The following is a 25,061-nucleotide window of genomic DNA, read 5'->3' as shown; positions in this document are numbered from 1 at the left end:
CTATACAATTATAGCCTTTGTATGATGTCGATGCACGGATATACTTCTTTAGGTTGATATATCCCGTATCGACCTCGTACAAAGGCTACAATTGTTATATTATTTTTTTGTAATTATTTTATTTTTGATGATGAAACATGTGAAATTACATACTACAGTATTCGATACACATTTTAAAAATAAAGTAATACTTGATAAATCAATTAAGTCATATGGATATTATAAGATATATATATAAATATTACAAAAAGATTTTGTTAATTAATCAAATAAATTAAATAAAAGCTGCTTCTAACATATGCCATTTGTGATCCATTTTTACTTTTTGTACAGGGGTTAAGAAACATACAGAGTATTTTTCTATATTAATCCAATATTTTGAATATTCTACCCCACCATATTTTGTGGGGGATATGTTCTTACATCTACATTTGTATATATAATATTTGAATAACAACAAAATATTGTTAACTGTTTTACTGTAAACAAAATCCTCAGACACACCTAATATGACTTCTTTTGCACTGAAAGGCAGGAGAATGCCATAATTTTTAATCCAATCTATAACGGATAGCCAGAAGTTTTGTGATACATTACATTCCCAAAAAATGTGAAAAATATTTTCTTTAAATTCTGAACAAAAAGTACAAAGTTCAGTTTCTTTTAATTTACATTTCAATAAAAATGAATTACATGGTAGAATCCTATGAACAATCTTAAATTGAAAGTTTTGCAAAAAAGAGTTTCTGGTTATAATGAAGGGCATGGAATAAATAGCATTCCAATCCTTAATCTGCATATTTAAATCTCTTTCCCATTTTTCACGGGAAGATAAAGGTAATACTTTATTATCCTCCAAAAATAATGTGTAGAAAAATTTACAAGATTTTGGTTCCTTTTTAACTTTATCTATTAATTTATTTTCAATAACTTCCAGTTTTGAACTACCTTCTATTATTCTTTTCCATCTCTTTGGAATCGCACTTAAAATACTATAAAATTCTACAAAATTAGTATTGATATCATACTTTTTTTTAAATTCATCATATGAGAATAATGTATTATTATCTGATATCAGATCATTAATGAAGAATATACTATTTTCAACATATTTGAACCTCAAAATCATCTTGCCATCCATTTTGATGTTTGGATTCAGCCATATGGACTGGGTCAAAATTGCAGTATTGTTTTCAGCTTGAAGCTTATTTTTTAACTTGGAAAATTTTTCCAGGATATCATGCCAAAATGGATTAACTTTTTCTGCTAAATAAAGTAGACCTTCTTGACTTAAGGGCATATCCAACAGTTTATTTTTGACGGTGAGAATTTTTTCCCTTGAAGATATTTCATTCTCCAATAGACAGAGAATCAAATTCTGCCAAAAAAAATATTAGTCGTCGATTTCGTTTTTTCAAAAAATACTGCTGAAAATTGAACATTTTTGCAATTTTGGAGTAAAAAACGTTTTTTATTTAAAAAAATTAAATATGATTTTTTAATCAACATATACTTATATAATGGGGCTCAAATTAAAGCAAACTAATTCAAGATGGTAAGAAAAATCTAACTTTATCATTTAAAGCATTAGTTCTTACTCAAATAAAGTCAAAAACGTTATGATGGACCCAAACAACGGCAAGAAATGAACATTTGAAATGAACATTTTTTATTTACTAAAATATTTCTTACGGTGTCGATTTGGCCAAAGTGAGATATGTTATTCTTTGAAAAAAATGGAATGTCATAACGTTTTGAAAAATATTTGTCACCGTACTCGTTTTTGAGAAAAATCGAGAAATATGATATTGTTTACTAAATCCCTTCCGTAAGCCTCACAAATTGCGCCAAAAATTAAGACGTTTCGGGAAATAACGTTATATTTCCCCGCTAATTTTTCAAAGGCAGTGCGACGGCATACAAATGTATTTATACACTGTGACTTTGTTGGATAGTTGTCTCGATAGCACTCATATCTCATATCGCATCTTCTTATTTATAATGAACTAGTATATGGACGAGATGACAATTCAGTTAGTTTTACATTGAAGTTTTTTTCTTACACTGATTTATATTTCACCGTCTATAATTTCACATATCGAAATTAATAAAGAGCCAGTGAAATTTTGCAACCAAACACTTTTCTAAAAACTCACTGACTCTGTATTATTTATTCATGTTGCAGTTTTGGGCTTTTTATTCTTTATAGGCTTATGGCTTTAACAAACATATGTATGTTGACTCTTAGTGTTTTGAATTATATGTGTCGTTCGGTTGCTGTCGTATTAATGTATACATTTAAAATCTTTTTCAAAACAAAAGGATTGATTGGACAGGATTTAGAAATATTCACATCTCTGGACTTCTCAGTCCGACAGTATATCTTTGCTGTAATTGGGTGCGGCCGTTTAGCTGCTAGAATGTATAAATTTACAGCATCGTTTAGTCGAAATAAAAATGTCGTATATATCCTATGCATAATGTAGTGAGAGTTTCGCGCATCTATACGTTTAAAAAATATCCGAACCTTGAATAAGATCTCTTTACAACAACAAATGTAACATGAATCTTCAAATAAGTCATATGGCTGTAGATGTCATGAAAAAAACCTTTAATTTACAAAACAGATCAGAAAGACAATAACTTGAGAATAAACTCCACCTAGTTTGGCTGCATACAATGTAACCACTGATCTAGACTACTAAATAACTATATTATTATTGATTATTCAAACTTCTGCTTCTGTGCTCCAGTGGCAAATATATCACGCATATTTACGCTCGTCGAAAGTGGATCTGAATAAATTATTAAGATAAAGGGTTTGCAAGTGGTAAAACGTATGCCGTACTAGAATAAAGTTGAATAATGATCAAAATCTTGAGTTAAGCTATTAGCCACTCAATTTTGAATTATGATATTTCGATGGCTGTTTTATTTTCCTATCATATTATGGAACCGCTGGGTTAAAAAGGGGGTTGGTAATAAGTCAAGACTTACATCAAGACTTACACCGTTTTTTGTTTGTTTGTAAATTATATTTATTTTCTCATTCATAAGTAAACACTAAAATCGTCAGATATTTTTTACTTGTATGTCAGTGTATATATTACAATGTTTTCCTATTTCATTTTTTTTAAATATGGTGTCGTTTATCATTTAAAAAGCTTCCGTATATTAGCTCTTCAGTGCAAAGCTAGATGCCAGATGCAATGATACATGTTAGTTTATGTCAAATTTTATTTTTCCCAAGAGACCAATTTTCAGTTTTAATCTTCCTCAAGTCAAATCAAACTTTGAGTTTTCTATCCTGAAAGACAAAATCTCGGATAAGTTTGATAAAGAATTAATTACACTTTGTGTCACATTCTAATGAAAAAATAAATTATTACGCATTTGTTCTCGTTGTTCTCTACTGTACTGTATATTGAAGATAATTTTAATAAAACTGAAGTGAGTATGGTCTATAATTATAAAGATAATTGCAGTTCTTTTATAATGGACCAAGAGGACAACATCTTTTAAGATATGACTTCTATTTCTGTTAATATTCTGTACGAGTTTTCTGTCGATTTCCACCGTGCCCTTTCCTTTGAGGAAAGAAACCACCCTTGCCAGACGGCCATAGCCAATGGTGATCCCGTTATGACGTTGTTGAAACAACGTTAAATAACGGGAAACAATAGACGACGGTTACGTTTGTTATTACCTCCCCTGAAACTGTTGGATATGCCCTTAAGTGTAAAATCTTGTCCCCCCCCCCCCCAAATATTTGTATATAACTAAGTAGCAAGACTTTCTAAGGAGAGTAATTTTGGGGATCTAATAATTTATACAGCCAAGACATTTTTACACTATAGCAAAAATAATAAATATTAGGCATCTTAAGACCACCATCACAGTGTTCGGACATTATCACTGCCCTTTTCACTTTATCAGGTTTTCCTTTCCATAAGAAGTTAAAAAATATATTCTGAATCTCCTTCAAAACCCCTTCTGGGGGGTTAGGAAGGACAGTCAGAACTTGAACCAAAATGGGAAGTGCTAAAGTCTTAATAACTACAACCCTCCCAATATATGTTAGTTCTCTATAAGCCCAAGTATTGAGTAATGACTTGATACTGTTTATCTTGGCTGTAAAATTACATAGAGTTTTATCCATTTTAGCAAGCTCAAACCATATACCTAGTAGTTTAAACCTTCCAGAAAGGTTCCATACAAGATTTTTTTCTGGCAAAAGTTTTTCCATACTACCTTTTTTTGACCCAATCCATACGGCTTCGGTTTTGTCAACATAACACCTAAGTCCAGCACATTCTGAAAATTTATCAAACAAGTATAAACACTGATTTAGGGATTTTTGGTCACCATCCAGGACTACGGAAGAATCATCAGCGTATTGACTCAACAGAAATTCAGAGTCATGAATTGTTACACCCGCAATATCAGGGTCATTTTTAATAGCTGCACTTAGTAATTCTAGCACTAAAATTAATAGGTGAGGAGACAGAGTATCCCCTTGACGGACCCCCCTTTTTAATGAAAAAAATTCTGAAATATAACCATTATTTAACACTGCACTAGAAGCATCACAGTAGCAAGCCTTAATCCAATTTATAAATGTATGGTCAAAGCCATAAAATTGCAAAGCCTCATATATAAAGGACCATTCGACTGTGTCGAAAGCTTTTTCAAAATCAACTAAAAGTAAAAGTCCAGGAATGTCGTCTTCTTCCATCTTTTCCATCAAATCATAAATAAATCTAGTGCATTCGCCAATATACCTACCTTTAAGAAAAACTTTTTGTGTTTGACTAATTATGTTTACCAAGACCTTTTTAAATCTATTTGCTAGACTGGCTGTAGCTATCTTATAGTCTACACACAGCAGTGTAATAGGTCGCCAGTTCTTAAGATAAAACTTTGACTTACCCTCCTCTGGTATACAGGTAATGAGTCCCTGTTGTTATATTATTAATTCACAAATATTGTCGGTGCATAAGAATCCGTATTTTTTAAGATGTTATCTCGATGGTAGTATATTAATTGTTTCTTTGACTTGTTTACCAAATATGTTATTTTCTTAATATTTGAAAATTCTTTTAAGATGTACAATGTAATATCTGTTTTGGCCATATTGAATGAAATATGTGATGGTTATTTATTCCAACATCAAAAATATCATGAAATTTATTTCGTAAATAATATGCCAACAATTCAAATGCAATTGAAACATTTAACTATTGTTTTTTGTAGACTAAATAATTTAACATTGCATGCCTTGGCGATAAGACTGCATGGTCGTCTTTTTATACATCTCCCCCATTTTTGTTGCGCATTTCCATGTAAAATTTGGATAACACGTCGTCCAACTGTGCATCATTGTAAGACTCAAAGTCTAGAGGAAGGCTTTTCTCTGTTAGATATTCCCGGAAACCATTAATAGCTGTGTTTATTTGCCTTTTTGTGTTTTTTGAATCAACGTTTTCCAACAGATTTTCCCTGTCTTCATCCTCGAAGGGTGCGAATCTCCGTTTCGTGGCCTTTTATCGTTAACGTCTGCTTGTTCATGTTGTTATGATTTGTACCGGAAATTATACAGAAAAGCATTTGATTGGATGTTGAGAATACGTCATTAAGTATATTGGTTTTCAGATTTCTATAATTAGAATTTAAAAAATAACCATGCAATATCCTTTTTGTCGGTTAATATGCTTTTCTATCTACCTTCAAAAATATAGTTTAACATGTGACTATCCCTAAACGAATCAAATTAGTTAAAATATACGAATAATAATATTACATAAATATCGACATAAACGTATTTTCAATATTTTCCGTAATAAAATAATTGAAAATAAATGATGTACTATAACATGTATAACACAAACTATTATATGACACAAGACACACTTTTTATAATGTTTAACCTTTATCTTTAAAACTGGAGTGATAATTGTCGAAACGTTTATGAAGTTTATTACAGTTAACCTTTAGTATGGTTCTCGTTCATACATAAAGATAAGAACATTTTTGTCTTGTGTCTGTGTTTACGACTGTTTTTCTTATGACATGTATGATATCGTTCAATACTTACAGTGAATAAGCTATATTTTTACAGTATAATGATAGAGTCAAATTTTTGTTAATTCTATGTTTTTCGAAATAGTGCTAAGGGGGCTAATCAAAAATGTTGGCGACTGCTTCCGATTATCGCATGCAAATTTGTAATTTACGATATTGCATTGGATTGCGTCGTCAAATTCCAAACTAAAAGACAAATTGAAAGAGTTTGTATTGCTTTGTTTCATAAAAAAGAATGGTCAACGAAGGATGATTCAAACAAAAAATTCTCTGAAAGTGACATTATCAAGATCCTTGATTTCTTGATTGACAACATATTTGTTACGTTCGGAGGACGTGTTTTTCAACAGACTATCGGCAATCTAATTGGAACGAATTGTGCCTCCTTTTTGCCGACTTACTTCTTTATTATTATGAGGCTAACTTCATACAGGAACTTCGTAGGAAGAAAGATAAGAAGTTAGCAATATCCTTAAACTGTACTTCAATCTATCCCATTGAACTAGAGATAAAGGATACAACAGATAAAGTTAGGTCGGCCTCATATCTTGACTTACATCTAGAAATTGACAATGAGGGTCGATTGGAAACAAAACGTTACGACAAAAGAGATGATTTCAGCTTTGTAAACTTTCCATTTCTAAGTAGCAACATTCCAGCAGCACCTGCATACGGTGTATATATCTCCCAATTGATACGATATTCCCGTGCTTGCATTTCCTATCATGATTTTCTTGATAGAGGGTTGTTGCTCACAGGGAAGCAATTAAATCAAGAGTTCCAAATGGTGAAGTTGAAATCATCTCTTCGTAAATTTTACGGACGCCATCACGAGTTGGTTGACCGTTATGGAATAACCGTTTCACAAATGATGTCGGATATTTTTCTTACGTCGTCACTAAAATCTCCTTCCCTTTAAAAAATGTGACCTACCGAATTAGACTATTTACCGGATTTGTTATCTCATAAGCAACACGACGGGTGCCACATGTGGAGCAGGATCTGCTTACCCTCCGGAGCACCTGAGATCACCCCTAGTTTTTGTTGGGGTTCGTATTGTTTATTCTTTAGTTTTCTATGTTGTGTCGTGTATACTATTGTTTGTCTGTTTGTCCTTTTCATTTTTAGCCATGACGTTGTCAGTTTATTTTCGATTTATGAGTTTGACTGTCCCTCTGGTATCTTTCGTCCGTTTTTTAAAAGATTGAATAAGGTCGATATGCATCTGAACAGTTTTGGAATCGACTGCAAAAACCAGTACCATGCATTTAAGATACATCATATATATAGCAGAAGGCAAATATAAATAAGATATAAAAAAGACGTAGGCAGCTTGGCTTGCCTGGTTTAACAAAGCTATTCTATAAACATGATGAACTTTCATGGTTGAACAAATAAATCAAAACTACATTTATGCATGCAGTAAGCATATAGGCATATCAGGCAATACCTTATCACAAGATTAAACCATAAAATGAGCAGTAAAACTAAGTGTAGTAAGCAAATCAGTCTATCAACACGACATCACAAGATTAGACGTGTAAACTAAGGCAATAAAGTTACCGTTTTTTTATACTTTTTATGAATAATTAAATAGAGTTACTCTCTGGGAAATATATATGTATGTCAGTTTAAAAAATTTAAAAATACACAAAAATAACTCGGAAAAATATATCATTAATGTATACTACAAATATAGTTCAGCCAAAATATAAATAAAAATATGTGGGATGAGTGCCAATGAGACAACTCTTCATCCAGAAAAATTGTCTGTTTATCGTCTACAAATAATTTATTTAGATAATCGTATCTTGTGCAAAAAATTACATTTTTTTCTCTCGACAGTTAAATTTTTTATATCCAAAACGTCCGTGAGCCTCGGGTTTCAAATTAGGAAATGTAATATTCTAGAGTGGGAATCTCGTATCATACATTCGATCGGTGGTAGAATCTACATCAATCCTATCAATTATAAGTAATATATGTACTACCTATAATTAATATAATTATATTTATTTATTTGTCATTTGTGGCTATTTACCATAAATAACTCTTTTTCTGGTGTATCTAAATCTTTATATTATTCTCTAGACAGAAACAAGTAATCTACAGATTTGTTAAAAAAACCATCATCAGATTAATCTCACATAGAATCAATTCAGCGAGCGATATCGATGTTATTAACTGCATGTCTGTACATAATGCATATAACTCATTGGAAAACGAATTTTGCATCTAAAATGTAATTCACGATACATGCAATAACAGTATATATAAACGAGAATATTATGCAATGAACGATACTTAGCGTTAAAAGCATATCATTTAATTGTGGAGCATCTATCAGTGTCACTCACTATGTATCTTAAAACGTGAATGCAATTCATGGAGCCTACCTGGAACATTGTAATTATTAGTGAAGGGAAACATTGCTTTTCAAATATTATAAACATGACTTGACATTTTTAACATATAGAAAGGAGGCACATAAAGGCAACAGTGGTATACTGTTGTTCAAAAGTCATAAATCGAGTCAAACTCCCCGGCAGTTCCAGTTCCGATCCGCATACGGGCCCGAATACTACTCTACACTAATGGAATAAGGGAAAACAGTTCCGGAACGGAAACGATCACTGTCCGGAGTTTGAAATCGAGTAAGAAAAAACAAATCAGGATAACAAACTTGAAGGCCGTACATTGACATATAATGGTTTACTTTTATAGATTGTTATTTGGATGGAGAGTTGTCTCATTGGCACTCACACCACATCTTCCTATATCTATTAAACCAAAAGATACCAAAGGTTGAATCAACCAGAATCAAAGTCGAAAACGAACTAATAATGGCATAGTGAAAATGAGAAAAACGACCTGAAAACATACAACAAAATACATGCACCACATAGAAAACCAAAGACTGAGCAACAAAACACTTTTCAAAAACTGGGGATCTCATGTGCTATGCAAGATTAAGCAAATCATGCCTATCATGATATATCAGATTGATACTAAACACGCTATATCACACAAAAGCGGAATGGTTTTTGACTTTTAATCGATCATGTTGATTTTTGTTAACTTCGAAAGCTGGCGATTAAAATTTTGACATTGAATCACTTTTTCAATTCAATGAATAATTAGGAATGTTACTGATATAAACAGAACAACATTTAAAACTGCATACTGAAATTTGGTAGCGTGTTATTATGTTGAAATTTTATGCGTATACATATTTGCACTTCGACAAAAATGAAAAAAGAGAATATACCAGAGGCCGTACAATTAAAAAGCTATCAAGTTAAGGATGTAACAGTGCAAAAGGATTTATTAAGATTGGATCTAGAATTTGAGAATAATCTTTTTTAATATTTCTATCATCAATTCAATGAATAAATAATGGAATCCTTATCAAGAAACATGCAGGTTATTTAAAACATGTAGATGTAACAAGCCATGCAACTCATCAGATAAATGGCACTGCAGTACTAGTCTAGACATAATCTTTCTTCAACCGACTGACTTGGGGAAAAGATTTTTAAACGGATTCAGCGGCATGTTTGAAAATCTTCTGATATTTTTTATTTACAATACGATCTACTCCAATCAAGGAAATATTTTTATAAGTTGTTAAATTATAAGATTATATGGCTCTTGAATGAAACTTAAAAATAAAAACACATTCTGCAGTGATTACCCCTAGTTTTTAATATGAGTTATATATGCGAATATATGACTATTGTGTTCAACTATTAAGTATGTCAAAGCAGCTATATATTTTATAGACAAAGGCAACAGTAGTGTACCGCTGTTCAAACTCACAAATCCTAAAACTGAGGGAAACGCATTAAATATAAGAGGAGAACAACGACACAACACTACAATGTAACACACACAGAAACGGACCAAGCATCAGACAAAATCGATTATCTGTTTTTTAAATGAAACACTTAACATTATGCGTTTATATTCGTTTTAATCTGTGTTTACACAAACATGATACCATGTGAAGATTGAAAGCATGTTAACATGTTAAGCCGTTCCTAGCTTACTTCGCGGTGATTTGTTTCGCGATTTTTCAAATTCATTTGATGTAGTTTGATCAGGAAAGATCAAAGTTTTAAATTTCACGACAGTTGATATTCGCCTCATTTTTCTATCGCGAAAGTCGCGAAAATTAGTTGGTTGACAGTATAATATAGTACATATCTTTAAATCGCATTAATCTAATGAGTAGTGTTGTTTGCAAAATATACATGGTTTGAATAACTAAGAATATAATTTGGTTCAACTGGTTTTCATTATTCAGGACCAGACATCCAGTATCTTGTCTTGTCAAGGATTCAATTGTATTTTCACTGGCAATATGATTGTATAATAAGAGCTTTATTATAATACTTTGGGCTCTACATAAAAGCTGATCAGTTGCTCACGACATTGAATAGCTAAAATATTCCAATCATTGAAGATAAGTTGTATTGTATGTATTATAAAGTGAGTATTTACAAATAAGCAGATTTAATATGATTGCCAATATCACACCACTGGACCAGACAGAAAATGGTGAATTTGTAAGCACTTAAGTCAATATCGACCTCTTAACTATATTTACAATTTTACGATTGTTTTACTTATAATGGACATTCATTTTCATTGCAATGTGTAATTTATAAGTTTTTCAAATATTTTAATAACATTTGTGTTTGTTCAGCAAAACAAAATTTATTTCAACAATTATTGTTTTTTTTTTCAATGCGATCCTATCAACATGTGTGTGTTACTTTAATTTAGCCTCTTCCAAATCCATTTAGAATATTTTAATACCTGTACTACGCATGGCTTCATCTTCAAATGTACAGTTTGCAGAGAGAAAGAAATTGTATTAGAGATGTATATTTATATCATTAACTGTACTAACGTCACTGCACCAGATTGGCATTTCGACAATACATGTGTCTACAGTGATGATCGATGACAAAATATCTGAATATCCGAAACAAACCTTGCTGATTAGATAAAACAAAAAAGGGTCATAAGTAAATACAAACATTGACAAGATGAAGAGATCTGAATGTGGGAGATACATGTACATTCCTTACTTTGAAATGATATTGAAATTCCCACTGAACGTAAAAGAAATTAGTACCAATCAATAAATCATTCTAAACGTGTTTAATGCATAGAGAAAGAACTGCTAGGAAAATCCATGTAGAAAGCAATTCAGTTATAATCTGATTCAACTCTTCAAATAAGGTTGACATATCAAATATGTGGATATTTCTGTTTGTTCAAACCAAACGAATTGATACGCATGCTTTAGTTCATATTTATCTCGTTGACGAATATTTTATGACAGCTGCATTTCTGTGGGAATAAAACCAAATTGGAACATGTTGTCCGGTACATTCATTTATCGATTACAAATGATTTTACATTTTTGTCTTAAAAATGTTATCTGGTGTAAAAAGGACTTTTCTATCGGCATTACTCAAGATCGTCGACAACTTTTACCAAATACATTAAGAAATTGTAGTTCAGCGGTTGTTTTTGGTTCATGTTTGTCAAAAAATTTATTTCGTTAATTATTTAGTAAAATATTATCCAACATTTTTAAGATGGAAATCTTAAAAATGTCAGACATAAAATATCGGGAAAAGCCATTGTTGTTAAAAGGAACAGCTAACATAATTTAAACATGATATTTGCATTTGATTAGCTACTCCCACTAAATTAGTGGGTATTACGTAAAACACCACACTTCTCAAAATATAATTAACAAAATGGGGTCAAAATTGATAAATACGTATAAAGATAGTGAGAACAATGACCCTAAAATAGCAAGCACATTAGTTTGACATGCAAGATACAATGAATATTATTAGTATGCGGAAATTTGTTTCTACGATTCTTTATTAAAAATAAGCAAAATATACCAGAGTGACATTCAAGCTTATAAGTCTAAACTAAAATGACATCACCATGGCTAAAAAAGCAAAGGACCAAACGACAACCATTATTATATAAAACACAACAAAGAAAATTATAGACTGAAGCAAAACGAACCCCATCAAAATCGTGGGTGATCCCGGAAAGGGTAGGCAGATCATACTCAACATTTGTCAAAAGTAGAGGATTTTACAAAATTATTCAAAGCAATATCTCCAAATAAATGTTTTTTAGGATTTAAATTTGTAAACCATTTCTCCATATATATTTATATCAACAGTACTCCAAATTAATCAAATGTATCAAAATAAAGCCATTTTTACTAAAATATTATACATTTAAGTTTATTCCATTGATTTCTTCATCGGAATCTAAAAATATAACAGAAACATGGATATATTTGTCAGAAGACATCTCACACTACCCACAATCCTATTTTTCAGTTTAATTCATCCAGGTTATTTTAATTATTATTGAACAAACACCATAGAAATAAATGCTTTAAATGCATGTCAACTAGACATTGTTATATATTCATAAATACCGCTTTCATAATACGTCGCCGAAACTTTACATATTTTTTTTTCGATTGGAAAGCTTATTGTTTTACATGTTCAGTTCAATTTTAACTAAACACTTCTTCAGACTTTGTGCAAAGATTGTTAAATCTGAATTGGTAGATAATCTGTTTTTCGTTTTGCAATAACTGCATCATTGTCTCATTTCGGATTGAAATTGATGTAACTTTAAAATTGATCTCACCAAGAGATTGTTACGAATTTCAATTATTTAAAGGCATAAAATAGTTTGCTGCATGTATTGGTTATCACGAAAAGTAAATTAAATTTCAATTTCATGTTTCTGTTGCTGAAATATTGATAAAGCAAGCATAACAGATATGAATGTTTAAATTATAAACCGATTATTTGTAGAAATTTTTCAACTTTATGTTTTCAATTCCATCGAACAATTACACATTTTACTATTTGAATGGAAAGTGTAAAGAAAACTGCAGTAAAGAGCTTTCATTTGAAATAATTTCACCATCATTCAGTTACACTATACTAGAATATATACGAGAATTTGATAAACATCTTAATCGAAAACTTGATTTTTTAATTATTTAATTGGTATTTACTAATACCTTTTACTATATATATATATATATATATAATCAGAAGAAAAAAAACTAGCCCTATCTAACTTTTAGACTTCGTATGAAAATTCGTTTAAATGGATGCTTATGCATTATAGGAACAATTATTTATACATCCTAAATTGTACGATTATGTTGTAAACCGAGCCCGGAAATTTAAATACGATCAGCTTGGTAAACGTATCAATCCTTTACATAAACTTATTCTAAGAAATGACATATTCAACATCTTTGAATATTGTTTGTATTGGTGTTAATATTAATTTTAGTCAATAATTTAAAATCATTATACTTAATATTACATATATTCATCTCCCCGGTACTACAATCTGTCGATACTTGTAGTTTAGAATTGTACAAAGTCATGTTTTATCAGACTGTTAATGACGTCTTGTTACATGGTATGGTGGATGGTAACTTATATCTTAGTCCTATATGCATGATTTTGTTAATTAGTTGTTATTGACTGTCAGTAACCACAAGTATTCTCTGATCTGTACTAAATGTTGTTTTTTTCATGTATAAGTACCCAAACACATCTACTTTGTACTGTTGTAAGTTTTATTTCTATTTGTAGCAATCTGATAAGTATAGCCACATTCAACTGATTTATGATATCCGATGTGAGGGGGGAGGATTTGTGTGCCTATACAAATATTTGTATACACCAATAGAGCTTCCATGACAAATATGTAAGCAAAGCAGCAAACTGTCGTTTTCAAATGAAAAACACATTGTGTCAACTACAAAATGAGTATTAGGTACAAAAACTGACAGTTAGTTTTGGATACCCTACATAACTTTCCATTCAATGCACTTGTTGTAGTAAATAATTTTCTAGCAATTATCTCATTTTGAAATTCAAAAAATTGCTTATGATTTCACAGTCATATTGTATCATCAATATATTTTCTGAAAACTTACATCATGATGCTTACAACATATTATTAGTAATGACATAATACAATGATTTATTTTTGTTGAATTCATATGGCCAAATTAACCCAACCTTGATCCAAAATTTAATTGACGAATTCTAAAAATTTAAATAATGATTACTATAGTAAGTTATCAAGGATTCTTTTTTAAATCTCCAATAACGAATTATTTACACTTTGCTTAATGGATGTAAAATTCAATGTTACAAGTTAAAAAAGGTACACGCAAGTATTCTTGTACCTGTTATTGCGAATTTAGAATCGTAATAAAAGTTTTATAAAATACGCAATATTGAATCCGAGATTACGCCTTTTATAACCTTCTGTTTACTTACTCTATGATTCTAAAAAAACAACTTAGTCTTTTAGCGAATCGACAGATTATTAATAACACTTCTTTATAAGCGGAAATAAATCTGTGAAAATCCACTGATTTGCCGTGAAATTATAGAATGATATGCATAGTAAATTATGATAGCATTCATCATCTATGTTATGGTAAATTTAAATCTATTTCCTGAGTGTTGATATCTCTCATATATATTTCCATATTATCCTTGACAAGTGCTTTTTGTCTATATTACTTGACAGCCCTGAACAGACTAGTAAATATCCAATCAGTTCTTCCTAATCTTTGACCAGAATTAAAACTAAACAATGAATAAGTTATTGTTTCCTTTCAATGATTGAGATATAACGTATTGGACTCTGAGTATTGATCACGTTCAATTCCACTACGTCAGAAAAAAATCGTTCAATAATTTCTTCAGCGATACTGATGCTTGTTTTGGAAAGCCGATCTCACAGAAAATTTGATTGTATTAATTGTATGTACGAGTTATCGATTGGATTTTTTTATAACAGATTTTGGATTTGTTTTCTATGTATTATTATGCTGTTTGACTAAGTCTGTATTGCTTTTGTGCGATAAAGTACTAAAGCATAATTGAATGTTAGTAACGGACAAGCTAGTTTATGGGTTTGTCGATCTGCTGTGTTAATAACAAAACGTGATCATTTCGGATGACCTCTTGGGTGTAGGATTTCCACTTGTTATCCATTCATAAGTTTCCCAACTTAGGATATTATGGCTGATAAAGGAACTTCCGGTCCTGGACTAAAGGTGATTGCAAATGGCCGTGCATCACCAAATAGCGAAGCATATGATGAAAACACTATCCACAAGGTTGGTATACCACTATTTACCGTTGTCATTGATCATTAAGAACTGCTCCGTGCATGCTATTTCGTTTACAATTGATGAAATCTTTTAGCTATGCTAGTAAATGCGATATTTGAAAATTATAAAATACAAGCAATACAATGACAAATTGCAATTTCGCGTAAAGTAAACGTGATTGTCTCTGAACTTTATCAGTTTGCAACATTTGTTCAATAACTGTTAATTTAGAACTGAAATATGTGTGGCAGCGTGGAATAAAAATGATATACGGTAATTCCCTAAGCAATTCATGTAATTGTTATACAATTGCGTTATTCACTCATGTCCCAATTTAAAACTAGTTTGAAATAGTCATAAAACTAAAATTACAATACCCTCAGCTGAAGGTCGACCAAGACTTTCAAAGCTAAGTATTCCCTTTACGGTTTGATGCTCTCATACGTTTACTATTTTTTTTTTTTCGACAATTGATTGTTGAGAGTGCTAATAAGCGCAGTTTCTTTTACACACACATATGAAAAAGGTTTTAAGCGCCACAACAACACTTTACATTTTTATTGACCAAATTGAGACTTGCCAAGATCGCTTTACTACTCAGATTTATGCATTTTTTTTTAAAGAAGGAACATATTTAGAAAATAAACCATGACGTAAAGTATCCATTTAACACTGTTAAGTTCTATATTTTAACAAGTTTGTTATAAGATATAATAATCAAAAATTCTGTTCGCGAGATTCGGATTTACATAATTGAGAATAATGATCCAAAAGATGTGCAATAGGGAAAAGTTCGAATAATAAACAATAGAGAATACTGGCGTGCTGTATAAAGATTAAAGAATAATCAGGCAACACAAATTAGATAGAAATAATACAAACGGAATTTAAATTTAGGAATACATAAATGAAGATCTTACAACCAGACCCTCAGAAACTGTGATGATGTTAAGGATTGGCTTTCCGACAGTAATACTGACGGATACAGATGGTGCTTGCTCATGACAGTGAAAGAAATTAATGAAGATGAATCGTGTAAGGTGACATGGAGCATGTTATGCCTTCATTATCTGAAAACTGCCGACAAACAGATTTATCTTTCATTACTAGATAATGGTCAATTTATTCAAAAGCTGATGACATAATTTGCTTTTATATATCGAAAACTTTGTAACTTATGAATAATATCGTTTAGATCAATGTCAGTCATAATTCATTCGGACAATTACCACTTGGATTTACATATTAGGTAGACATAAACCGTATTGTACTTGCATGTAATACTGCTCATTTCTCAAATCAGTGATCAATGTTAATTCATCATGGATAAATCCGTTGTTCATATACTATAAGCAATGTCAAAAACTAGATGTGTGGTATATAATTATTTTATGGTGTATATGTTTGTCTGGCAGGGTTCAAATAACCTTGACCTCATTTCATCATTTCTTTGATAAACGTAATGGTTTTGCTGTTTTCTCCACATCTCAAATACCATAAGTGATACATCAAGTATAATTGATGTATGTAATGGTTTTAACGTGTAACATGTCTCATTTTAAATGTTTATTGGTCAACGTGAGTTTTTTTGTGGTAAGGTCCGTTTTTCATTTGCTGTAAGTGAACGTTACAGAATCGAGAACTCCTCTAATTATGTTTATATATATATATATATAGATGCATATGTATATCATTGATTGTTGTTGATATACAGTTAAGGGGCTAATAGTTCACGAAAAGTGTTGAACGGTGGGAAACGTAGGCTGTCATTGGTAACGGAAAGTATTTTGGAAATTTTATCTTTGTTGCAAGAAATAGTGACGTTCACTCTCTCCATATTCGTGGCACTCTACAAACACGTTGAAATATTAATGCCCAATTTCTGACCGAACCTGTTTTGTTATTGATACAGCCCAAAAAGATTAACGTACACCTCTTTGTCATTGGTTTAACTACCGGTAGGAGAACTCAACATAACCATATTTATATACCCAAATCATCCCTCAGTTAAGATTCTTCTCAAAATAAAGATTTTGTTTTCAAAGTGCTGACCTAAAAATAAACGTATATCAAACGTGAGAAAAAATAAACCTACAATTATAGGCAGTTCGATTGTCTCTGCTTTTACATATATTGATGTTATAAAATATATATTGTTTCTCACCTTTAGAGGCGAGAAATTCCATTTGGACGTCATTCAACAGACTACAGTCTTTGTCTCGTATGATTAAGTCATCAATGGATCCAATTTACAATTCTTGGTTATCTGACAAACTCGATATAACCAAAGTAAGTCGGCTTTTATTTAGTTTCTAAATAAAGTGTAAATTGCAAATAAATGGACTGAAAAGTAAGGAAATACTTATATCGGTTATTGATTTTTCATTATATGTGGTAATATATGGATCAGAAGGAATTATAAGACATTAGCAAGACAATCGATTAAGGTTTAATATCAGGTTTCGACACTGTTTTAGAGAATTCAAGAATTATAAAAGCGAATAAGGAATGTAATATTTATAAGTTTGTTGTAGAGCCTGTTTTCATATCTTATTTTTATAATCAAATACATTTTGTGTCAAAGATTTCCGAAATTACTGGTCTTAAGAGACCTTGCAAACTGACGAAGAGGTATTTTTAAATAATTTTGATAGTTTTTCTTTATGTTCATAATGTTGTACGGTCACACGGTTAGGGAGTCACCAAACACGTTTAGCCCTACTACATTCTGTGCCTATCCCAAGTATTTCCTTATATCATATTTATTCCCTTCATTGTTTTGTACATAGATATAAGAAGATGTGGTATGAGTGATAATGAGACAACTCTCCATTCAAGTCACAATTTAAAAAATTTAACTATTATAGGTCAAAGTACGGTTATCAACATGAACATGAACCAAGCCGTTAATTCTTACGTTTGTTTTGTATAACATTTGCCATTTCGGAATAAAGGCCACAATAGTATACCGCTGTTGAAAACACGGAACCTTGAATAGTTTATTTTGGGTATGAGTTTGTTCATTGTTGAAGGCCGTACAGTGACCTTTTATGATATTCTATCGATACTGGTGAAGAATTGTCTCATTGGCAATCATACCACATTTTCGTATGTGTATATGTGTATTTTGTATTTCAAAAACACATTTCGATGTAACTTTAATCGATACCATGCTCCATTTTGTAAACTTTTACAGGAAGTATTAAATTTGTAGGCACTACAAACACAACACCTGCGTACTAATCAATTGCCATCCTGGCCGGTAGACGATACCTCCCCGGAAACATTCCAAGAGCAGCACAGCAAACCAAGTGTCGTGCTTTGCATTGTGGGACCTTAAAGTTTAATTGTTGTAACGTTAACAATGGTTATTTTATATCACCATAGACCGTCCATGACGCTGACTGCAATACACATCTTTCCAAATTTGCCGTAAACTGGTCAGAAAATAAAATATGTTTCATTAAAGAAAAAAATATTTGATGATATAATCATCCGATGCATTACGTGATTTTACAACTGAGTCTGATATTGATATCTGCTAACAATATAAATACCCTGAGTCTGATATTGATATCTGCTAACAATATAAATACCATTTGACATTATGTAATTGAATGTGATTTTACAACTGAGTCTAATATTGATATCTGCTAACAATTAAAATACCATTTGACGTTATGTAATTGAATGGACTATTATTAATTCTTTAATTATTCAATGATACTTTTTTTTAGCAGATATGATTCACTAAATATCATAATTGTCAGGAAATAATATATTTTGAATAATATCTGCCCATAACTCTTTGAATATAATTTTATCTTTGAACATATTTGTTCATAGTGGATAGGGAACAAGTTATGCTACCTTATATTAAACCCTTCCATTTTGCTGATGCGAGTCGTTCCTTGTAGCGGCAATAGTCTGCTCTATTTCTAAATCTATAAGGTTTGTCATCAAAGATGCAGCATTTTTGGTCGTGATTTGTGTAGATAAACTCACCATAGATACCAGGACTAAATTGGCATAATTAATGCAATTATGAAATTGGGAGGTGGTTTCATAACTTATAAACTTTATAATTAGGGAAATCATATATGAAACGTTGTAAGACCCATGTCATTTTTTCCTTATTAAAACCGCAACATTTTCGGATCGACGTATAATAAAAAAATTTATCTAGTACCAGGAATTTTAAAATTGAAACGATCTTAATATTGTATACTCTCACTTTCTTTTGTTGAAGTTAGTTTTGATAAAGATATTTAGCTTAACGATGGATTAAAAAACGCTGACAGTTCATATGACCTTGGATTTTCATTGGTTTACCTTTAATATATTTTAAATGAACCGGACGTAAATAGATACTGTATTTAGAACTGTGTGCTGCGAAAATGTCGACAGAATAGGTATTACAAAAAAATAAACCCGCATTTTAACTTGAACAAATATGGGGAGCATTTCTTGAAATCACAATATATCAAACCTCGAAATTTTTGTCCGTTCTGTAAAATAAAAGAAAAGACAAATGCCTACCCGTACGGTTACATGTTTGTTACGTTTGCTGCATCATTGTCGTTTTCCATGCGTATATTTTTATTCATTCACAGGTAAATCGTTGTAGGGGTTCCTAAATATTTTCTTGTGCAAGAAGTATATTACTAACAGAAATAATCGTTTAAGATTATTGTACAAATGCTACTTCAATAGTGTTTCATAGATTAACTGTCTATGAGAAATGAATGCAGTACTGATAATCACTGATTGTTATTGATCTCGAGTTACATGTACTGTCAAGGAATTTCTTACATTGGAAGGATGTCGCGTGATGTCTCCATGTCATATCAGTTTTGGCAGTCGTCAAAATATAATATTTTCAATTTTAAACCGTTATCATGTTTCATAATTAAATAAGAAAGCAAGGATCCTATTGGTGTGATACTTAACATTGTGTCTGAACTTTTATTATTTAGCAAAAGTAATTCGGTCTCAATTTCTTTTCATGTGAAGAAATTGTATACTTAGTCTAGACTAGTAATAACTATACCTATCATAATTTTAATTGCTACAAATGTACACGTGGTGACCATGGTTGGATGTTGAAAAAAATCAAATTGACCTATTAAATGTTCGATTTAAGTGATTCAATCATTATTATTTATCCACATTTGAATGTTCAATTCAGTGCCGCCAAAAAGGGCTGTCGTGTTCAATTTGTATGTTAAGGGCATACGATACAGTTTTGATCCCGTATTAACATTTTGATAAAAATCTCGATATAAACTATTTTTTAGCTGGTTAAATAAAATATGTAATAAAAAATATACTATCATGTGCTACTTTTTGAGTAAATTGAGGTCGAAATTTTGTATATTTGCTCAAAATTCGGATTTGTGCCGTATTTTCCCTTTTGAAAGGAAGACATAACTTTTTTGTTTTAAAAGATAAACACAAATTGTTTTTGGTGAAATAATTTGTAATTTCTGTAGTTTATAAATATCCTAAAATTTTTACATTTTTTATTCAGAAATAACTCATATTTATCAAATGTTCATGAATGTAGAAAAAAAAATCATTTTTTTGCTACATAAGTTTGAATGATAAAAATCAGTCGAAAACTGAAATTTTTCCCGATAAGTCATAGTTTGACGTCGCGAAAATAACAATTTACGTGAGCGACGTCATTACCTCCCCTGTAACTGTATCGTATGCCTTAAAGATATCTTTGTAACAATTGTAAACAGTGTGTAATAAAACGTAACGTTTGGTCTGTAGAAATTGGCGTGCACTTAACACGTATAACTAAAATTCTTACAATAATTTTCTTCTGAATGTCGGACAATTAGGACATTGTTTTTAGATTTGTTTGCCCACATTGCTAATTGGATTTTCGGTATATCAGTCGAGGATTGTTGTTCTTCAAAGTACAATTGAAGCGTTATCCAATGTCATAATCTCGTAAAGACTCCCTCTCAAACCGATGCACCGGGCCGGCCGGCCGTCTTAAGATGCGAACGTTTGTTCAATAAATAATTATGGTAATGCTAAAAGCTTATGCACTAAGTAAGTGCATCGGCTCAAAATGATGAAACTGAAAATAAGTACAAATTGTTTGTTATCTTTCAGAAATCGTATTTGAAGAGTTTTTATACCCAAGCATATTTACAAACTTTTGAAAGTAACCACTCTAATTGTTGTGTTGAATTACGGGAACATGCTATAATCGGCCCAGATGCCATTTTTAACGTAATTTAAGAAAAAAGGAAGTTACATTTGTTATATGGTCTATTGTGATAGTCAATTAAAAAGGGTAAACATTTCTTTTCATATTTTAACCACAGTTTTATCATCTGATCTCACCAGGAATGCTTGCTGTTCTTAAACATTAGAATGATAAAAACCTTGACAGAACCTTTCCTTACAAACAGGACCCAATCTGATGCCAAATCTAGCCTAACATATAGATAAGGGTATTGGTTTTAATATTATTATCAATATATAAATTATTTACAGCTAAAAAGAATACAAAATTTGTCAATCATTGCTTTCAGTATGCAACTGATGTAGCTTAAAAACATCAACAAAACATGAAACTATTGATCAGTGTTGACATTTGTTAAAAGTGATACATCATTATTATTATACACGAATCCTCAGCAGGAGTCAAGAAGTGTTACTAATCTGTTTCGCTACAACTGTCATTGAAGGAAAATTAAAACAAACCAAGCTTTCAGAATGGAAAATAAGATTTCCGATTTTTTATAAACCGTGAGTGATAGAATGTTGTTGTAAATTAAACACCGTGCTATAAAACAGTAAATGCGGATTTAGCTTTGATTCTTTGGATTTGTTAGAATATCGATAAATATTATGAAGATGAACGCATGGCCGCTATTTTGGTGAAAAGCGCATTGAATGATCTAATTAAAGTTTTTTCAACGCTGATTATTATTTAAAAATGTCCAGTTGTCAATCTGATAAAAAAAAAAAAGACAGAAAAGGAACTTGTTGATAATAATAAATTATTTTTTTTACAAAAATAGTTAAAAAGGAAGGGTCTGTTTCATTCCAATTTAACTCAGGGGCCAATTTAAAAAAATGTCTCAGATTTTTATCTTCACTTACAATGTCTATATTTGTACTGTAAGGTTATAACAATACTATGATTTATTTCTAAACAAATGACTCGTGAAAGCACAAACCGCGTATTTAACCACTTTTATTCTCTTTCAAGTTCTGAGAATTTAAATTAAAAAAAAACATTTAAGAAGTTCAACGCAAATTATGTTTGAAGTACACGTAAAGCAATAATATATATAAGACTTGGGAAATATAAATTTCCTTAGCAACGTAAATTATCCCCCAAAAACACTGATTTGTATGATCATATTGTTCTGTTATAAATGTGGTTGCCAGTTTTGTTCGTTTTAACTGCTTCATATTTGGTCATGTCTTGACCTTTTATAGAAGATCATTTGGTTAGGTTTTGCTCATTTTGTATAGCCGTAGTGTGACCTATAGTACTAGTTGTGTTAATCCAAGTCCTTTGAGTTTTTGGAAATAGGTGTCTCTTCCGCAATCCGTATGTTATATATCATACCATAGCTCCTCTTTTTCATAAAGGAATCATATTCGGTAAAGTCAAATGTTAAATAGTAAGTAAATTTTTTAGTTCAGTATATTAAAGTACCAAGCACATGTAAATCCTTTCTTTTCCAGCAAATACGGTGATATATTTATTATTGATTCTTACGAGTAAATATCATTATATTTCTATGTAATCCTCAGTCTTGATTTATAAAATACATTCTTCATAAAAGAGTGTCTTTTTGGTGTTATAAGAATGGAGAATAATAGGTTAAATGTACAAAAACATTGTCAAAACAAAGATGAGAATATGAAGGGCCTAAAATGGTCAGAAGTGATCATCAAGAATAGGCACAAATATAAAGAATAGAGAAAAATGACATAAATAAATACAGAAATGAACGACCTTATCCAGACTGGCATAAATACCTTCTGATGTCATGTCATTTACTAATTTGATTCTACTGCTTTTGATATTCTTCTACTTACTCGTGTTCTTTTATTTTACATCTTGTCATTAGTGGAGTATGCCTTAAGCACGCCATATATTTGATTTGACTTATTTGGTTTTTTTTTCATTAAGAGTATTGATTCTAAAAGAAGCACAAAGTTGAAAGTCTGGTACATGATGACATTTACATACAAAATGTCTTTTGATGAACAACTATGCAAACATTGATTATGACACTAGTCGGAGTATTTTATTATATTGATGAACAGGCACTATGCAATTTGTTGTGTTGCAATGTGCACGCATTCTCCTTCATATCGTGCAATGCGATGAAAAAGTCATAAAGCGACAAGTAGGATCGACATTTTTAATCAAAAGCGATTAAAATTCCTTTTACAAAATGTGTTGGTTGGTGGTTTTTTTAAGTGTTCAATATTTTGATTACTCTCAACATGAACAGCAAAAGGCTCATATTACGACTGTACGCAATAATAACGGTAGTAACGATTAATAAACCAACGTAGGATCTCAATCCGTCATGTTCATTTACTATTATATATTTTCCTCTGAAATATAAAAAATGTCAGATATTGCAGCAAGATATCATTTTTTGTTTTACTTAATCCAGTAATGTAACTTTTTCAAGTTTATCATTTATATTTTTTCCTCTTTTTTGAATTTTTAAATTTCTTTAATGTAATCAAGGTTGCTGACTCGTTGACTTATGTTCCACATGTCTTCTTTCATAAACTAAGTTAAATTTATTTACGACTGCAATATTTGGTTAAGCTGGTGGTATAACATATTAATGGAAGCTATTAAATCTCAAATGGCATAAATGGACCTCATTGTTATGTTTTATTATTGTATGGTGATAATTGATAAGATATAGTAACTGGTTTCAGATGCATATTGGTTTTTTTTGTTATGCTTGTAAAACAAGGTATGATTATGCTTTATTGAATCTCATAAGCAATAAACAATACTATACACGATAATTGTATACGTATATTAACACTAATAATTTCATCCTGACCTGACAAATCTTTCATCAATTGTCCACAAACACTGGCGTCTGATTGAAAATGATCCTTCCTTCAAAGAGATTTTTCCATCACCTCCCGTTATGGCTTACCGCAGACCCAAAAACCTCAAATTCTAGAAACATCCAAAGTATCTAAACAGGAGATATCAATAATCGGATGTTATAAACCATGCTGAAGGGGCAATTGTAAGTGCTGCAAAGTCGCCAACATCGAAACCCAATTCGTCACCACAGTCACATAGAAAACATACAACATATTTATAACATCGAATTGCAAAACGCAAAATTAAATTTATGTTCTAACGTGTGTAACTTGCAAATTACAATATGTTGATGAAACAGAAACACCATTTAACATCCGACTAAATAACCATCGGTAATTTTATACAAAAGAAAGAAACTGCCCAATTACAAGACACCTTTTAAGAGCAGGACATGATTTTGAAAACGTCACATTTCAAATCATTGAGAAAAATCAAAATTGGGATACACAAGGAAGACAAAAGAGAGAGAGATTTTGGATGCACCAGTTACGAACTCTTGAACCTGATGGACTCAACGAGAGAGACGAAAAAAGATTTAAAAGCAAATCAAAACCATAATTATCTTGAAATCATACAAATTAATTTATAGAAATTAATACAATTCATCGAAAAACTATAAATGTGTTAAACTTT

At 31.0% G+C, this 25,061-nt stretch overlaps 1 protein-coding gene across 3 annotated transcripts in view; it reads left to right on the top strand.

Annotated features, from left to right (window-relative positions):
- LOC139489175 (ras-related protein Rab-26-like) overlaps positions 1-25,061 on the top strand; it is a 108,535-nt gene that overhangs the window by 14,221 nt on the left and 69,253 nt on the right. Inside the window, exon 1 of one of the 3 annotated variants that reach the window (XM_071275344.1) lies at positions 15,091-15,304. The exons of 1 other annotated variant lie outside the window; for it this stretch is intronic. In XM_071275344.1, coding sequence (XP_071131445.1) covers positions 15,206-15,304 — 99 coding nt within the window. In that variant the 5' untranslated portion in view covers positions 15,091-15,205. Of the gene's footprint in view, positions 1-15,090; positions 15,305-25,061 lie in introns of those variants that run through there. One more of the 3 variants, XM_071275343.1, reaches the window with a different exon arrangement.

This window comes from Mytilus edulis, chromosome 9 (genome assembly GCF_963676685.1).
Source record: "Mytilus edulis chromosome 9, xbMytEdul2.2, whole genome shotgun sequence".
Classification (NCBI taxonomy): Eukaryota; Metazoa; Mollusca; class Bivalvia; order Mytilida; family Mytilidae; genus Mytilus; species Mytilus edulis.
This window is presented reverse-complemented; position numbering and strand designations above follow the sequence as displayed.